This window comes from Echiichthys vipera (genome assembly GCF_963691815.1).
Source record: "Echiichthys vipera genome assembly, chromosome: 14".
Classification (NCBI taxonomy): Eukaryota; Metazoa; Chordata; class Actinopteri; order Perciformes; family Trachinidae; genus Echiichthys; species Echiichthys vipera.
The window spans coordinates 25,172,129-25,190,619 of record NC_139839.1 but is presented as its reverse complement, the minus strand read 5'-3'; the positions used below and the strand labels follow the sequence as shown (position 1 = coordinate 25,190,619).

The window sequence follows — 18,491 nt, the reverse complement described above, 5'->3', positions numbered from 1 at the left end:
GCACGCTCACTGTTTGACAAATATATACAAATCTGAATGCCTACATAAACGTATATTCTCTTGGATGACATATTTCCCTTATTAGGCTTATAGTCGTCAGTTTTCCGATTACTCACTTGTAAATACATAATAAAGCTGCAGTTCGGCCTCTCTAAAACATGGGTGCTTTGCTTTTGTTGGCCTGTTGTATAGTTTTGGTTTCTCCAATAGTTTTGTAGCGACTCAGTTCCATTATCCAAACTTGCTTTAGAGTTTAAGATCAGTGCAGTAATGCTCAACATATCCACCCTGCGCCAGCTTCTTATGCATATTCCTAGGACTTTTCCAGGTGTAATGTGGGTTGTCTAAATCCCCAGGCACCCCCCCCACGTGTCAGGCTGCTCCCCTGAGGTCTGCTCCGGCTCCACCTCTCTGCCTGTGACGCGCAACATCGGAGGATATAAAAGCACGCGGCGTCGTTTACGCAGCAGAACCAAAACAAGTGGAGTGCAGGCCATCGGACGGAGGAGAAGACTATCATAAGAAGACAAGGATTTAAGAAACAGCAACGGGACTACGGAGATCAAAGTGATGAAACTTTTTTGAATTTTCTTCAACTTCTTTTGGGAATATTACTGCACGCGACGGATGCGGCCATCCACTTTTAGACCTGGAAGACAAACTCTGAGAACAAATGGCGCATCTACACCTGAGATACCTCTTGGCTTTGGCCTTAGTGCACGCAGTAAGTTGTCTTCTGTCTGTGCTAAACTCTCTAAAATGTCTTTGCGCACAGCGGGTCTGATCTCATGTTTTCCTTCTGTCCTCGCAGGTGTTTTCCTCCGGCGTGTTTGAGCTGAAAATCAACTCTTTCCACACGGCGCAGCGCATCTGCAGAAGACACAGGGACTGTCACATCTTTTTCAGAATTTGCCTAAAACACCCGGAGGATGTGATCTCCGCAGAGCCACCTTGCACCTTTGGCACCGGACACACCAACGTCATCAGGGCCGATCACACCTCGATTTCTAGCAGCGCTCCCATCAGGGTGCCTTTCCACTTCAAGTGGCCGGTAAATAGTTACACAAACGATAACAGTGTTGTTGGGATGTTGTTAGTATGAGATGGGGTTGAATACACAGTCTAGGGATGAATTATTTACCAGTTAATTAATTTATTAATGTCAGAGAAGTGCGTAAAGTAACCACACGACCCATGCGCATCACTGTTACTAGACTTGAAAGAACTAAACGCGTTTTCTTCTGTTCTAGGGGACATTCTCTTTAATCATTGAAGCCTGGAACGCTGAATCCCCGACTGAATACACAGGTAGGTGGTTTCCTGCGGCTGATTTAGTAAATCATTCTCTCATGTTAATAAAACTAACTGACCAAGATCAATCCCACTGGTAGTCGGCTTTCCATCTGACGCACGCAGCTTCCAGGCAAGATTGCATTTTATTTATTTATGACACCTTTGCTCGGCAGACAACCAAAACAACCTCGTGAGCCGGCTGGCGACCAGGAGAAGACTTGCCATCGGTGAGGACTGGTCCCAGGACGTGCACTTTGGCGAGCAGAGCGAGCTGCGCTACTCCTACCACGTCTTCTGCGACGAGTACTACTTTGGAGACGGCTGCGCTGAATACTGCAGACCGAGAGACGACACGCTGGGCCACTACACCTGCGACGAGGAGGGCAACCGCATCTGCCTGGAGGGCTGGAAGGGAAACTACTGCTCTGAGCGTAAGTGTCTATTAATAAGTACCTAAGTGCCCCTGAGCAAGGCGCTTAAACCCTGTAGGGGGGGGGGGGGGGGGGGGGGGGGGGGTATCCAACATGGATTTAAAGTGCATCGATGGCACTGGTGGTATCTACAGTGGTATTTACCCTGTCTGCATGTTACTTTGTCTCATCTTCTCACAAAAATATAGAAGTCATTTCTCATTGCAACATCAGTCTATAATCAACGTTATTTCTAAACAAACTTTTTAACATGGGAAAAACAAGTATTAAATATAATATAATAGCAGTAGAACAAACAACCTTAAATAAATGGCATCCTTTTTTTAATCCTTAACTCTCCTTCATTATACAAAACTTCACATAACAAAAAACACCACATACATATACATGTAAGCAGACATTTGGAGAGTGCACACAACCGAAGGTATTTACACTTACTCACAAATCAGTAACACTGAGGGACTTAATATTTGCAAGACGACACAATCCAAATCTTTTCTCCTCCCAGCACCTGCAAACTTAGAAGTTTTGCCGGGCATGGATAAAAAATGTTAGTCAGGTTGATTTCGGATCCCCTATACAGAGAGGAATCTTTTCAGAGGACACAGAATGTTTTCTTTATCTGAGTGATGTCCCGTAGGGTTGTGTTTTACTCTTCTGCAAGACGCTCTGTAGAGTTCCATCTGCCTTTTGTTCTCTGTTACAATGAGAGAAAGAGCTGCGCCCCCCATTAGACACACACATTTTTCAAGGTGATCTGGGTGTGTGTGTGTGTGTGTGTGTGTGTGTGTGTGTGTGTGTGTGTGTGTGTGTGTGTGTGTGTGTGTGTGTGTGTGTGTGTGTGTGTGTGTGTGTGTGTGTGTAATTGGGAGATAAAAGAAACCATTTTTTCTCCAGCAGTGTGCCTGCCAGCTGCTTGGCTTAATACTTAACCAACAGTGAAGTCTGGAACAGGGCTGGGGTCAGACAGGGGGCCCTGTACGTGTGTGTGTGTGTAGGATGTATGAAAGGCGTGCCCATTGTAATCAACCCCCCTTCCCCTCTCCTCTCCAGCCATCTGCTCGGCGGACTGCAGTGAGAAGCACGGCTACTGCGAGGCCCCTGGGGGCTGTACGTGTCGCATGGGCTGGCAGGGCCCCTCCTGTAATGAATGCGTCCGCTACCCAGGCTGCCTCCACGGGACATGCAGCCAGCCATGGCAGTGCAACTGTCAGGAGGGCTGGGGTGGCCTCTTCTGCGACCAGGACCTCAACTACTGCACCAACCACAAACCCTGCGCCAACGGGGCAACCTGCACAAACACGGGTCAGGGCAGCTACACCTGTACCTGCAGGCCCGGCTTCGGAGGCACCAACTGTGAGCTGGAGACCAACGAGTGTGACAGCAACCCCTGCAAGAACGGAGGCAGCTGCAATGTGAGTATACAATAGGTTAAGTCTGTCTAGGTTGAAGGTGCACTACTACTAAAATAGCTGCACTAAAGAAACAAGATTTATCACAGATAAACATCAGTTGTTGTCAGCCATTGCTGTCAGCTGATCTCATCTGAATACATATTGAAAATCAAGAGCTTTATAAGAAGGCTCCACAAATTCCTGCCAGACTGTATTTACTAATGTGAAGGTTTTTCTTCCTCTGTCTACAGGACCTGGAGAACGACTACTCGTGCACCTGCCCGCAGGGATTCTACGGTAAGAATTGCGAGATCATTGCCATGACGTGCGCAGACGGTCCCTGCTTCAACGGCGGCACCTGTGTGGAGACAATGACCGGAGGCTACACCTGCCGCTGCCCTCCCAGCTACACCGGCTCCAACTGTGAGAAGAAGCTGGACCGCTGCAGCAACAGGCCCTGTCTGAACGGTGAGTGTGCGAGACAGGCTGCCCCTCTGGCGACATCTTGTGGCTGAGGTGCAGATCAGCAGTTGACACTCCTGCATCAATGCTGTGATTTCATACAGAGAGTGTTAAATGTAATCCTTTTAACACCCCTTTAAACAAATGGTCGTTCTGATCTCTTGGATTCTGAACATTGTTTGTCTCTTCTGCAGGTGGTGATTGCCTGGACCTCGGCCAGAGCGTCCTGTGCCGCTGTCAGGCAGGCTTCACTGGTGCCAACTGCCAGGTCAACATTGACGACTGTGCCTCAACCCCCTGCCAGAATGCTGGAACCTGCCAAGACGGTTTGAACGACTACACCTGCTCTTGCACCCTGGGGTACACTGGGAAGAACTGCAGCGTGCGCTCAGATGCCTGTGGCGCCCGCCCATGCCAGAACGGTGGCACTTGCTTCACCCACTTCACCGGGCCGGTGTGCCAGTGCCCTAAGGGCTTTATGGGTCCGAGCTGTGAGTTCACGCTCCAGCCCAGTTTCAAGCCCGCTTTGCGTCAAACCTCCCAGCCCTCCTCAGCCACCCTCACGGTGTCCTGCATTCTGGCCGTCCTGGTGCTGGTGCTGGTGGCTGGTATTATCTTCCTGAGGAGGAGGAGGAAACTGCAGGGGAGGAAGCAGCTGAGCGACATTGCAGTCTACAATGACTTAGACACGGTCAACAACCTGGGAGGAAGCGAAAGAGAGGCCTTCTTAGGTCCTAATGGCCCGTTCAAGATCAGCAACAGCACGGCTCGCCTCAGCCTCTCCCTCTGCCCAGACAGATCTGGGTACAGACAGAGTCCAGTGGAGAGCAGCCTGCATAGAGGCGAGCGTCAGGACTTTATGTGGAGGGACGAGGCTGGCCTGGGCTCTGGGGCAGGGCTGAGATGAAACGGAGAAATCATGGACGTTCACAAGGGTAAAGGAATATTAGCACTTGTTGCTCCTCTCTCTTCATGCACAGTGAAGAACGGAGCAAATCCATGAGTTGAAAACCATTCTGCTTATGCAGAAGATAACGTAAAATGTAAGCATAAGAAACAAAATACTGACAAATGAACTATTCTGATGAAGATGATTTACAAAGATTATTGAAAAAGTATATGGGGCAAAGCTCTTCCATGTTTAAGACCCAAAGAAAGAAATAATATGATCCATTTTCATAGGACCTACAACACAAACCAAATACAGGAAGTCACATACTCACCTTTGGAAAACCTGCCCAAAAAAGATGTTTTATTGGGTTATTGTTTTTAATATGTTCATTTTGTTTGATTGTTTCTCATTTTTTCAAACACAGAATTTTTGTTTTGCTTTTCAATCTTCCTTTGGACATTATTTCCTTATTGTGCGTACCATCATTTTTATTCTTTATATTATTTATTTATTTGAGAAGGTATTTTTATGGCTTCACTCTGATTGTCACAGAAGTAGAGATATATTTATATGATGCTGAATGAAGACCGACGCTTGATGTTGTACCTGGATGTTTTATGGGCTGTGAAGGCTGTGTGAAATATCCCAAAGATATTCAGTGCAGGGATAACAGGAAAATGTGCTTTATCACACAGTCGGCCGTTACTGTAATTTATATTTATAGTTTATTAACTACTGATCACGTTGCTCTTTCATGTGCCATTTTGTGTTCATGCCAAAGTTTTTGTTATGTTACGTCTTTTCATTCATATTATTTAATTTCATCATGTTGTGGTTGTGATGTGGAATAAAAGATTGGCGTTGATTCTGGAATGAAGTCTCTGTTCTGCATCTGTGAGCCCTTCACCTTCATTCATAGACACAAGACTGTAGTTAGAGGAAGAAGAAAGTGAGATCATAAATGTCCTGAGTTTACACTGGCTAACAAACACATTATTTAAAAGAAATATTATATGATGTATTTCTCTAAGCATACATAAATGCATGTATACCTCACAGAACTGCAGAAGTCCCTGTAATATGCAGCATAAGCTATAAATACAAACATAGCCAGCAGACTTAAAGGTTGAATATGTAGAATCTTAATATATAGACTAAAATATATATGTAGTCTGAATTAATATTTTAAACAATTTTGACAGGTTTGACAATGACTTTCTGTCCCATTTTGGTTTCATTGTAGCAGCCAATAGTGTTGGGCGTTGCTGGTTGCCAGGTTTGTCTGTTGTTGCTACAGAAACAAGAATCATTCTGAGTTGAGAGCTAGCTAATGGATTACACAGCACTCACAGAAACACTTCCAGTTAAAGACTGGCTAACGTTAAATACTGTTGTCCAATTCATTGATAAGTCAAATTAGTTGTTCCCCTGTAAGATTCATCACTGACATGGAGCAGGCTGATCGCTGACACAATCGGCAGCAAACCTGGCAACCCCGACTGCTGGAATTATTTTTTGTTGTTGCGACTTCGATCTTGAGACACTAGATGGAGCTGTTCTGCTCATTCTCCAGATTCAACCTTTAAGTCCTATTTGTAGTTGGTATATCTGTTATTATGGATTCTTTCAAGTGGCCCCCAGTGATTATACTTTAAAAGAGACTAAATATTTCATACTATCAAGTATTTAAACGTTCTTGCATACGACTCAAAACACCCTGCCCATGATGCTCATTACAGGAAACACAAAACCCTTCACAGTCAGAGAAACAGAAGTCTGTGGAACACACTGGGAAACATCTTTCATTGTTTTCACACAAAATGCATTCCACTGGAATTTTTATGAATTGATTTTTTGTTTCAATTTTTTATTTTTCAAAAGTACATTTTTATGCAAAGATGTAGATATTGATGCAAATTGCTGCATTTTTGATTCATTTCATACAATCAGTAAAGTGAAAACACGTTATTCTATCTTAAATAGGGATTTATGTGAAAGAAATGATTCAAACTCTAAATACAAAAGTTGATAGAAATATAATAGTCATCAGAAGTTTCTGTAATGCTCCCAGTTGTTAGTGTGTTTAGGTCACTTCCTGAGTGAGAACTGTTGTGGTGTTTTGATTGAGTTCATGAAGATCTGAACTGAACTGTTCGGCCAAGATGAATGATGGTCATACGGACTTTGTGAAGAGTTTCAAAGTGGCTTCTTCAGCACTGATCTATGCATAAATAATGACAATAACTGCACTATAATGTTCACCAACTGGATTCACTTAACAGTGGGAAAAACTAATACTCTGTGCCTTTGTGTAAATCCAAAACATTTAAAAATAGTGTATATATTGTTCCTGTTGTTCTTATATTCCCCTGTGTTTATATTTTTCTATATTTGTTCCTTATTGATGCTTCTTTTGTGTTTGTAAAGGAATACCTTATCTTATCTTTTTTTTTTGCAATTGGAAAACCCTGATATTGATCACTGCTATGGATGTAACTGAGCAAACGTGTCCATGGAAACCTGCGCGTTAGAGAATAAACAGCTTTATGAAGTTAGATGTGAAGACATGCGCTGGATCAGTGTGTGCACACAAACATCCCAGGGAGAAGAGACGTTGTGCTCAGTCAGCAGAGTGTGCCGTCGCCTCCCCGTCCCCGCGCAGCGCAGCTCTTATCTCCTCCTGTGCTGGAAGAGGACACAAAGCAGTCAGACCGGTCCGGAGCACAAATGGCAGCCGATCGGACAGGGGCGACTCTTGAGGAAACTGACGAAGTTCATTCACCAGATTTGGAGTTGTTGGAAGATCCAGTTGGTAATATCCCAAAGAGGCATGCCCGGGTCACCGTGAAGTACAACAGGAAGGAGCTGCAGAAGCGGCTGGACGTGGAGAAGTGGATCGACGAGAGCCTGGACCGGCTGTACTCGGGTCAGGTGGGTGGATGAGCAGCAAGCAGCCCAGGAAGATTCGCTTCTTAAAAAGAATAATTCAAATAATAATAAAATATACTATTTATAGTTATTTATAATAAGACAAAAGCTTTTAAAAAGAGAGGGTATGTATCTGTCCGCTTTCTAACAGTGTGACTCTTTCAATATAAACTTTAACTTTCAATATAAAGTTATTATATTCATTTGAAGAAGGATGTGACATGAGGGGACATTGACATTACACAGTCCTGAGACTCAGCCACAGGCCTCTTCTGGGTGATCTATGAGCTGATTAGTGGGGAGGAGAGGTGGGGCAGCCTGCTTCTCCTTACAAGGCCAAGCATCCTGTAGATGATGACTGTCCCCTCCACAGAGATCTCTATCTTTCTTAAGGCTCGCCTTACATGGGCTGTGTGGAACTGAGAGAAGGATGAATGATGTGAAAAAGGAAGCAGGGATAGTTATGGAGGAGGGAAGGCGCTGCTGTATATCGGCCCCAGGAGGAGGTAAACACTGCACATCTGGCTGCAGAGGAAGCTGCAGGAGCTGGGGCCCCTCATGAGGAGACATGGACAGAGGGCTGCATGCTTGGGCACAGAATGCAAGATATTGTTGTCATAGAGCCAAGTATGTTGATTGAAAATGGAATTCAGATCATCTCAGTGATAAGGTAGCAGGGCCCTGCTTCACAGAGAATGTTTGCCCCAAGCCAATGTTATATTGTATATTCACACAAACCTCAGATCCAAATCAATTTCAATATTAAAAGGGCAAATGGTCCTGAATATAATATCTGAATCTGATTCAAAGTGTTTTGACCTGTTTTGTTGTTATAATATGGCACGTAATGATAACATAACAACTCAGACAGGACTTTGTTGAACCTAGTCATCTCACACACAAAAGAGTTTCAGGTGAGAAGGACCTGCCTGCATGAGTTTTAGTGTACCGATGAAACTGGAGGCCTGTATGTATTCAATTCAATTCATTTCAATTCAGTTTTATTTATTGTGCCAAATCATAACCAAAGTTATCTCAGGACACTTTACAGAGTAGGTAAAGACCACACTCTATGACTTATTTATGATTTACATAGACCCAACAATTCCCCATAGAGTATGGTGGCAACGAAAACCTTCACTATAACAGGCAGGAACGTCAGACAGACCCAAGGACAGATGGACAGAGAGAGACAAAGACAGACACAAAGATAGAGACAGACACACTTCCAGTAACTATAATAATATCTATAGTAATGTGAATATGACTTATATGCTATGGCAGTTAATACAGCAGAATAGTAGAAACAAGCACAGCTGAGGTGATAGAATATGAAAATGATAATAATTATGTATCAAGGGAGTGACACAGTCAGTGCAGTGCAGTGGAGTGGATGGATGGGTGGATGGCTCTGTCCCTGTCGCCCAGCTCAGCTCGTACAATGGCTGCTTGTTCAAACAGAGTGAGCCACTGTTACAGCATTATGTGGCCATTGTTATTATTCAGCCCCCAGAGCCTCATGGATATGCAGCGTTTGCAGGCTTTGGACTTCAAAGTCTTCAGTTGTTGCACATGTTTTATACATGCAGAATATCTTCTTGTTCTTTTATCTTCAAAAGTGATTTCACTGTGTGTGCAAAGGTTTTAGCACTTGGCTTCTGTGTATATGTTAATGCTGCTCTAATATTTGAAGCCCTGGAGGTTGGATAGCTCTAGGTCAGTCAGTCCACCACTTTTCATCTAATGCCACCATTTGGGTCAAATATTTGTCAGGTAATGGACAAGATGGCCTTTGCTGCAGTTTTTCAATGTCATTAGAGCAGACCTACTAATAAGAGCCTGACTGTTATGGGACTTTTAAGACCAATATGATACTGATTTTTGGTGGAAAAATTCACTGATTATGAATATTATTGTAATTCTTTAGCTGGAAAATATGTGGATTGTACACCAGTTTTGCACCAAAATGACTCTGCAAAGATACTCAGATGGCTAATAACTTTGTCCATTGTCAACCAATTCTAAAAATGAATAAATCAAAATAAAATAAATACCTAAATAAACGCCATGTTCTGTTTCAATTGCTGACCATGCTCTGCTGGACAAACAAGCATCTACTGTATGGATTGGTAGATAATAGGGTTCAGATCAGTGTCACCTTAGCTGTGCTTGTTTCTACTATTCTGTTGTATTAACTGTCTTAACATATACGTTATATTCACATTACTATAAATATTATAGTTACTGTTAGGCTTTGCTCGCATCTCTGGAAGTGTGTCTGTCTGTCTCTCTCTGTCCGTCTGTGTGTCTTTTCTCTCTTTCTCTCTCCTTTCTTCCTCCCCAACCGGTCAAGACAGATGGCCGTCCTCCACAGAGCTGGGTCTGTCTGAAGTTCCTGTCTGTTATAGGGAAGGTTTTCAACGCCACCGTACTCTACAGAGGAATTGTTGGGTCTATGTAAATCATAAATAAGTCATTGAGTGTGGTCTTTACCTACTCTGTAAAGTGTCCTGAGATAAGTTTTGTTATGATTCGACACTATAAATAAAATTGAATTGAATTGAATCAGTGCTGGACGATATGGTGTAAATCTTCTATCCTATTGTACACTAGGTCAATTCATAACTTGATTACAATATATTGAAACAATAGCCGTGGTATGTTGGGATTATATCACAGCTAAGGGGCGTAACTATGACAATACTGATAAACTGTTTCTATTAACAAAAATCATCCATAAAGCATTGTTCTTACGGTTGCTATGGAACGTACTATCTTGATTTAACTTAGCCTGTTTCTGCCCTGTTAGCTTAACCAAGCATAGCTTAGCATTAGCATAGCTTGTAGACATCGTGAAGCTTCTCAAACTGAATAAATTCGACACATATGTATAAACACTTAACAGCTTTGCTAGCTCAATCGTTTTGTTACCAAAATATTGGCTGAAAAAAACTCTTTTCTTATTGGAAAGATTTAAGCAACAGAGACTGTTTCTACTGCCCATTTAGTTAGCCAGTCAACTTATGCTAGCATTAGCTTGCAGACATCGTAAAATGTCTCTAACTGAATAAATGCCACACATATAAACACTTAACTGCTTCCGATTTTAAACTGCTTTCTCTAACATGCGATCTTTACATTTTTATATATCTGCGTCAAAATCAGTAGATCAGGCTGTAATCATGATGACAATGCCAATGGTAAATATTTGAATTGTTTCATTGTTAAAATCCTAAATGGCGACTGCACTTTGTTTAAACACCAGCTAGGTACATTAACAAATCAATCCATGCAAAATATAGCCTCTCCATGTGTTGCAAAAAGGTTTTAGAAAATAGCGCAGGTCTTTAAGCTTGACAACTTTATACCTTATAAAAAGCACAAAATATTTCTGAAAACTTTAAAATAACTTCACTTACATTTGAATGTGTAATGTTTTCTCTCAGTCTTTTATGTTATCAATAGATATAATGAATGTGTATCAGTTTATGCTGCTTGAACTGTTACTTTAAATATACATCCTTTAGTTTTGAAGAAACTGAGACCAAAAGGTTTCACACAGTACCAGATATGTTAGGCTGAATTGCAGGGAAACACGTATGACACACACAACATTTAGATTCTTTCTTTTGTTTTAATTTGAAGTAATGATGCAGCTATAAAAATATCCTTGTGCGACTATAAGGGCAAACTGTATGGGAGATATTTGAAGACATAACGTGTATGGGAAAGGGCAAAGTTCAAGTGGTTGAACCAGATGATAAATGTGTGTTCAAAGTGTGTATGGCGACTCATGGGGATTGTGTGTCCATGTGTTGACATCAGGGAGGTGATATGCCAGAGGAGCTGAACATTGATGACTTGATTGACCTGCCTAATGATGAGGAGCGAGTCAAAAAGTTACAGGTAATATGAGCTGTCCTGGATTTGTATCATACTGTATATGAGGGCGCTGGGGAGGAAATCTGAAATGGATTTCCTACGGAGATGATTTTCTAAATGCACTCTTGATGTTTTCATTTCAGCTCATGATTAGAGTGTCAGCACCACAGAATTTGTTCAGTCACTCAAATAGACATGATTACGGAAGCCCTAAAGGGTCATACATAACATACATTTTATTTCCTCTGTTTTCTCGTGATAACGAATGTAATTCATTTGAATGATAATGAAAGAAACGTGATAGGCCTGAGATTTCTCTCACACCTGACGGATCATGCCTCATAAATACTTCTCATATCTTGAAGAACACTATGGAAAACACTGACAGATGATTCCAGTTTGTTTATATTTACTGTTATGAAATTAAACTGTAATCTGTATATTTATGTGCACACCCTCCCTGTATTTATTTATGTTGTTGTAATATAACATTGTTGTTAAAAAAAACTGTAGTTAATAAGGACATCAGGCTCACTCACTCCTCTGATAAAGCTGCAGCCTACCCAACCGTCTTCTTAGATGACGCACACTAATGTGAACATTATCTGTAATAGAAAGGCATAAAGCTGTTTCATGTGTCAGGCCGTGACTGAAGAGATATGTGATGGTGATCCATATTCTCCTGCTCCTCTGACACTGATACACTAAATGATGTTTCCTGAAATTATTTAATAGACTACATTAACGTTTTGTTTTCTTGAGATCTCCAATTAATTATCTCGTCATCACGAGAAAATGGAGGAAAATGATCTTGTTATCACAGGAAAACAGAGGAAATAAAATGTCTGTATGCATGATCCTCTAGGGCTTCCGTACATGATTTCACTGTACATGCTTAATAATAAATGAATGGATGTAGGTGACTGGTTTGCTACAACATAATATTCCTTTTCTTGACAGAAGCTTCTTGGAAAGTGCAGTAACAACACAGAGGTATGTTTAAACTTAGACACACACACACACACACACACACACACACACACAATTAAAGCACGGTTGTCACTACTTGAACACAACAACTCAAAATTGATCACACTTGTGGCTAATGATGTGAGGGAATATATAAAGTCAGTTCAGAGAGCACTGATTTGTGAGGCACTACAATGGATAGAAATCTGAGAGGAAGAGTTTGTGTGAGAGGAGGTCGAGGAGGTCAAGGAGGTCGAGGTGATCAATGTGGTCAGCGAAGACAAAGAACAGTAATATCTGATGAAATCAGAGCTACTGTGATTGACCATGTTCTTGTCCATGGTATGAGCATGAGGGAGGCCGGACAAAGTGTACAACCAAACATCGCTAGATTCACTGTGTCCACCTTAATCTGAAGATTTAGAGAAGAGAATAGGTAATTCTTTGTTTTGACATTATAGTAACAGGAATGGGTTCATGTATTTTTTCAAGGGTGTCTTAAAACAATACTTTCATATCCATACAGTATGCACATTGAAACTGGTTTTGCTTGCTATAATCATTCTTCCTGTTAAAACTGAATTTAAGAATATTATAATAACATGCTCCCAATGGAAATGGTTACAAAATACACAGTCCTTGTCTGTGCAAGAATATATCTATATAAGGTCCCATATTGTAAAAAGAAAGATTTTTATGTCTTTTTTTGTTATAAAGCAGGTTGAAGCGCTATATAAATACTGTGAAAGTATGACAATGTTCAATCCACGGAGAAATGCCCACACTCTGCATTCAGAAACTGTGTCTTTAAACGAGCCGTCAGCACTGTTATAGTTATTCCCCGTCTGCAATGACGGTGCAGAGACAAGAAAATGCTGACCAATCAGAGCAGACTGGGCTGTTTCTGGAGGAGGTCTTAAAGAGACAGGCGCTAAAACAGAGTGTTTCAGACAGAAGGTGAATACAGGTATATTCAGACAGAAGTATGAAGAAAAATTATGTTTGTAGTTTTTTTAAAAGCTGAAGTTGGTAACATTCTGTCAAAAATATTTCTTTTTTTTCATATTTGCTGAAACTGTCCATATATCCTCACAGCACAATGAAAGATGATCTGTGTAAAAGTCATGTAGCTTCACTCCTCTGTGTGTGCTGCTAATGGCATCTACTGTTTCCACCGCTCCTGAAGACAAACAACCCATCACTCTCTGACGCTGTGTGAATCGATGCTCTGAACTCAAACTCTGACAGTAGGCCGCGCTGATCAAATATGAAGCTGTAAAATGAGAAAGTTTGTTACCAAGACAAGTAAAAACCAAGCCCCGCCTACCAACCATGCAGACAAACACTAAGATATAATTTAGATTATACTTGATGTAAGAAATATGCAGAAACATACAGTAACAGAATATTGATTCATATTTGATCAGTACTGGAGTTCATTAACACTGGGTCAGAGAAACCATTGACTGGTTGTTGGTCTGGTGCAGTGGATCTAACAGATGACATAAGGAGCACACAGAGAGAGGTAGAGATACACTACTCCTATACAGATCATCTGTTGTGCTGTCAGAATTTAGTGTCAGCAAATACGACTGTAGTATGAATATGTTTTGTTGTCTAAACCTAAAAAGATTTCTGGCAGAAAGCCCTGAAGCCAACTACTCCCATGTGCTTTCCATGCTCAGCTGCTGCGGACGGAGCAATAATGAAAGCAACCAAACAGTTTCACATAAACAAACAGCTGCTTACAACTGGATCGTTTTACACATAGATGCCACACCATTCTTCTCGCTTAAGTAAATACAAAGTCAGCAGTAGAAGATGTGAATGTGATGCTCGGAAAGCGTTATTGTGGAGCATGTGCATTGAGATCACAGTCTGGTGACTTATTTTGACAGCACTGACACGTAACTGATGAGAATCATATTTACACCACAACACTCAACAGTAGACAGAGTTGGAACTTCCTCCTCACTCAGTGGCCTTCGGATCATCCTCCTGAGACCCTGCTGCTGATCTCCAAGGCCTTTCTCCATTTATGGCCATGTGAAGACTCAACACACCCAACAAAAAGCGGTGGAAAAAGACCAAACACTGTATTCTTTCACACTCTTTTTGCTACCAATCCTAATTGCTATTTGCTTACAATTCTGAAATGGCGGCATGGATATTCCTTTAGTCAGTTAACCATAGTCTTGGAAAAAACTTTTTAAATGCATTTCCACCTAATAAGCCTTTAATGTGACAGTTGTTTCATTGATGGTTTCAATTAATTTATACTGTCAGTGGCCAGTGATTAAGATCTTTCCAAGTATCTTTCTGTTGCACAACAACTTGGTTCCTTCCCGTAAAACAGACCATATACCTCCTCTGTAACAGTCTGCCATTCACCAAAGCTCTTCATTTATTTCTTATAATGTTCTTTATGGCCTAAATTCACATGTATTGCCCATAATAAGTGGAAAGTATATGTATTATAACAACTTAACATAATTTCAAACATGCTCCCATCTTAAACACAACTCCTATTTGTTTGGCTATTACCTCTCACCACCTGTATTTAAAGGGATGGTTTAGATTTTTTGTATAAGTGTGGTTGTATTAGGTACTTATCCATAGTCAGTGTGTTACGTACAGTAGATGGCGGTTGACACAGACTCAGTTTGGAGAAGCAGACAGGAGTACCAACATGTACTGTTGTAGACCATGGCAGCAGCTACACTGTTCTACACCTATTTTAAAAAATCAGTTTAAGTGTACGCTATATTTAGAATATTGTCATCACTTCACCTGGCCATTAGACAGACCTGTTGAAGTTTATAAGGGGGAACTGAACTGGTAATTAGTTTGTTTGTTCATTTTGTTAGTTCCTAACCCTTTAAAACACCAAAGTGACACATAAGACAAACAGACCTGTCGAGGCTAGCTACTCTCGTGTTCTGGGAGGCAAAATGACTGTTTCTGTCAAAGGGGTCTTGTGGCTTTGAAGATAACATACATAATGACTTCACTTCCCCATCGGAAAGGACTGTCTAACAGCAAGGTAGCTGTAAGAATATTCTAAATAAAGCTTACCCTTAAACCGATATTGATGTATTTAGGTGTCTGAAATATGTTTAGCTACCCCCGTCCACAGCAGTACACTGTTAGCTTCCATGTCTTCCATTTACCTTCAAACGTGGGTCATGCCGACCTCCATCCATCTACTCCACTTCAAAAAAGCCAAGCTATCCCTTTAACCGTGTTCATGAATGCACTGTATATGCCAGTTGTGTATTTCAGCACTAAGTCAATGTAAACGGCCTTAGTTGAAATCAACAACGTTTCAGTTGGAGCTAGTGCTGAGGAGAGGCATTGCAGATGTGTTTAGTTGTCATTAACAGACAAACAAGCACAGATTGATCTTGTGCTGCTGCCACTTGTCTAGGACGCCTTTGACAAAGAGATGTTTCAAAGGTTTAAGGTTTAATAAAATAGAGAAGAAGGAATCAGCCATAACAACTAGAAACGACTGAAAAGACCAAAACCAACACTGTGTTAGTGTGTTTCTCAGTGCTTTCCAACATCCCCACTCTGGACATTGTGGTTTTTACCAAATGTTACGCAAAGTGAAGGAAATAATGGATTTGTTGGGGATTATTGTCAGCGGTTGATTTGGTCGGCCAGACTACAGTGTGTGTAAAGTTTTTGGTTAACAATGGAGCTCTATGGCACAGAGGAAGAAGATATACCAGGCTTTGATACACACAATACTTATTATTAGATACATACATTCATTGTTGGTTTTGGTCTTTTGATGCAATTTGCTGGAAAAAAAAAAGTATTTTGCCAGCCTTCTCCTTCAATGTGTACATGCTAAATATCAAGCTCAACATGGATATTAGATAAGATTAGATTAGATTGGGAATAATGAATCACATATGGAAATATACAAAAGACCTGTCGTAACACTAACTTGTAAAATCCCCCTGCTCTGGGTTGTTCTCCACCTCAGGCCTTCATCAGAGAGCTGGTGACTAAGCTGGTGGGAGTTCAAAAGCAGGACGAGCTGCAGAGCGAAGGCATCGAGCATCCAGTCATCTGCCACAGCCACCACCGTCATGAGCCCTACCACTTTGCCAACCCACGACATCAACAACCCTCCCAGCACACCCGAGGCCAAAACCAGACCCTCTGACCACGCCCTCAACCAAGACGCACTGCACGCGCTGTCATGACATGCAGACAAAAATGGCAGCTCTAATGGACTTTTGAAGGCAAAGAAGGAAACGCACCCTAAAATCCACTTATTAGTAAGACGTCTTTTGGTGTCTCTGCTGGTTGCCTGGTAACCTCACAGGGATGACTCCAGGAAGTCACTGCTCATGTCCAAAAATACCCCTGCACATAGCCATACAAACATTTCTAAATATGTCAAAAAAAATCCTTTAACCACATATTAAAGCAACAACTATTTGTGATGCTTCTCATGGAATGGTAATTGGCCAAGGATCAGGAACTCTCAAGAAAATCGAAGCAAGGGGTTCACTCTGGAGATGACCTTTAGCGCAAGTAGTAGGTAATCACACAGAAAGAAACACATTTATAGTTACACTCACATTATTCCCAAAATAACTTTTATTTGCAGCTACTAAACCTGCGACTCACTTTTACTCGACTGGAAACAGCCGTCGTTATTATCATGTGTCTCACATGTCTCCGCATGCACAGAGTTGGATGCAACAGTCGCTGCCACTAACTGATGAAGGCTCTGATGCAAGTGGTTGAAGCAAAGCAGGATAAAATAAATAAATAAATAAATAAATAGATTTATCTTCAATTAAAAAATAACATCACACAGTGATCCTCCAAACATCACTGAACGGAGCCGTGACACTCACAGGCTGTTCCACCTTGGGCATGTCGGCTGCACCACGTTTTAGAAAACACTGCCAGATTAGATGCACACACAGTATATGACTTATTTAACTGCTGTTAGATTATGATGGGCGCGAGTGTTATTTATTGTTACGATTACAGGACACAAAGATGGATCTGACAAACCAGTATGATGTAATTGTTGCATTGCTTACACGCTGTAGCTCTTTAATATTTCACCGTTTTTGAGATGTATTGTTAATACACTTTCAGTGTTGTAAGTACATTCACTAAATGTTGGTTCTGCAAAGAGACACTAGTCATTTGCAGGAGTTGCTAATAAAATGATTTATTTCACTGTGAGTTCATGTTTAATGAGCTAGGCTGTGCGTTGGCATGTAATGTGTTTTCAGGAAACGTTGTCTCAACAGTTTGAAAATGGCACTGGAATAGCAGTTTATTAGGTACTCCTGTTCTATACGAGTTCATGTTCCCAATATGATAGCTCAGACAAAAAGCATGTTTTTGTAGCTTCCAGAGTTCCGTTTGTTGATATTGAGAGGTGATTGTGATCATGAGTCTTGGCTCATTCTTGAAGCTGTTATTGAACTCTGTTTCTTATTGATCAATAATGTTTTGCATCTTAAAGTGGAACAAGGGTCATATCTCAGATGATGCATCATCCCAAATACATAGTGTCCAATTCCAATGTTTGTACACATCTTGTGCAGGAGAGACACAAGGACATGTCAATACATGCAGACAAATGGCATACATACAGTACATGGAAACTGGCAAGGGAAAATAATACAGAAAAACAAATACAAAGCAAAATTAATTACCCACAGTCCACACTCCTTTTTCACCCAAAAAGGCCCGTGTAAGTGATGACTTCTGGACCTGTAACACTTCTTAGAAATGGTTTTAAGAACACTATTAAACTCTGATTCATCAGTAAAAAAATCCTTCTAATAGTAGGACATAGAAGCTGTGTATAAAGAAGCTAAAGTAACTTTTAGCATGTTCAGATTGTAAACTAAAACTCTATGTATAAGCATGGTATTGGATACAGGCAGCTACCGGCCACACAGCAACTAAAATGCAGGTTAAGAAGCAGGAAGAAATGCAGCCTAACATAGAGATGAAAGGCATGTTGAATTACAGGTTTCACTGCATGATGTTACGAGGTGGAGCTGAGGACTTTACAGAAGTTAATGACTGAATGAGACGTGTGAGGTCCATTGGTGAGATGATTAATGAGTTAAATGATTAATTGGTGCTCGTCCACTCACTGCTGTGGTCATGTCTGAACAGTCAGGTGTAGGGGAGAGCGGGGTGAGTTGAGCCACTTTTTACTCGAGTTGTCCATTAACAAAGGGCCTG

General features: G+C 41.3%; 2 protein-coding genes across 2 annotated transcripts; both read left to right on the top strand.

The window, feature by feature from the left end:
• Positions 1-673: 673 nt before the first annotated feature.
• dlb (deltaB) lies at positions 674-4,487 on the top strand (the record flags this gene model as incomplete). Its single annotated transcript, XM_083927439.1, has 7 exons — positions 674-724; positions 812-1,051; positions 1,251-1,308; positions 1,467-1,724; positions 2,778-3,139; positions 3,370-3,586; positions 3,775-4,487. 7 exons carry the CDS (start codon positions 674-676, stop codon positions 4,485-4,487), a joined length of 1,899 nt encoding a protein of 632 aa, XP_083783565.1.
• A 2,712-nt stretch (positions 4,488-7,199) lies between these two features.
• ppp1r14aa (protein phosphatase 1, regulatory (inhibitor) subunit 14Aa) lies at positions 7,200-17,597 on the top strand (the record flags this gene model as incomplete). Its single annotated transcript, XM_083926544.1, has 4 exons — positions 7,200-7,403; positions 11,226-11,306; positions 12,243-12,275; positions 16,246-17,597. The coding sequence occupies 4 exons, from the start codon at positions 7,200-7,202 to the stop codon at positions 16,426-16,428; spliced, it is 501 nt and encodes a 166-aa protein (XP_083782670.1). The 3' UTR covers positions 16,429-17,597.
• Between the last annotated feature and the right edge of the window lie 894 nt (positions 17,598-18,491).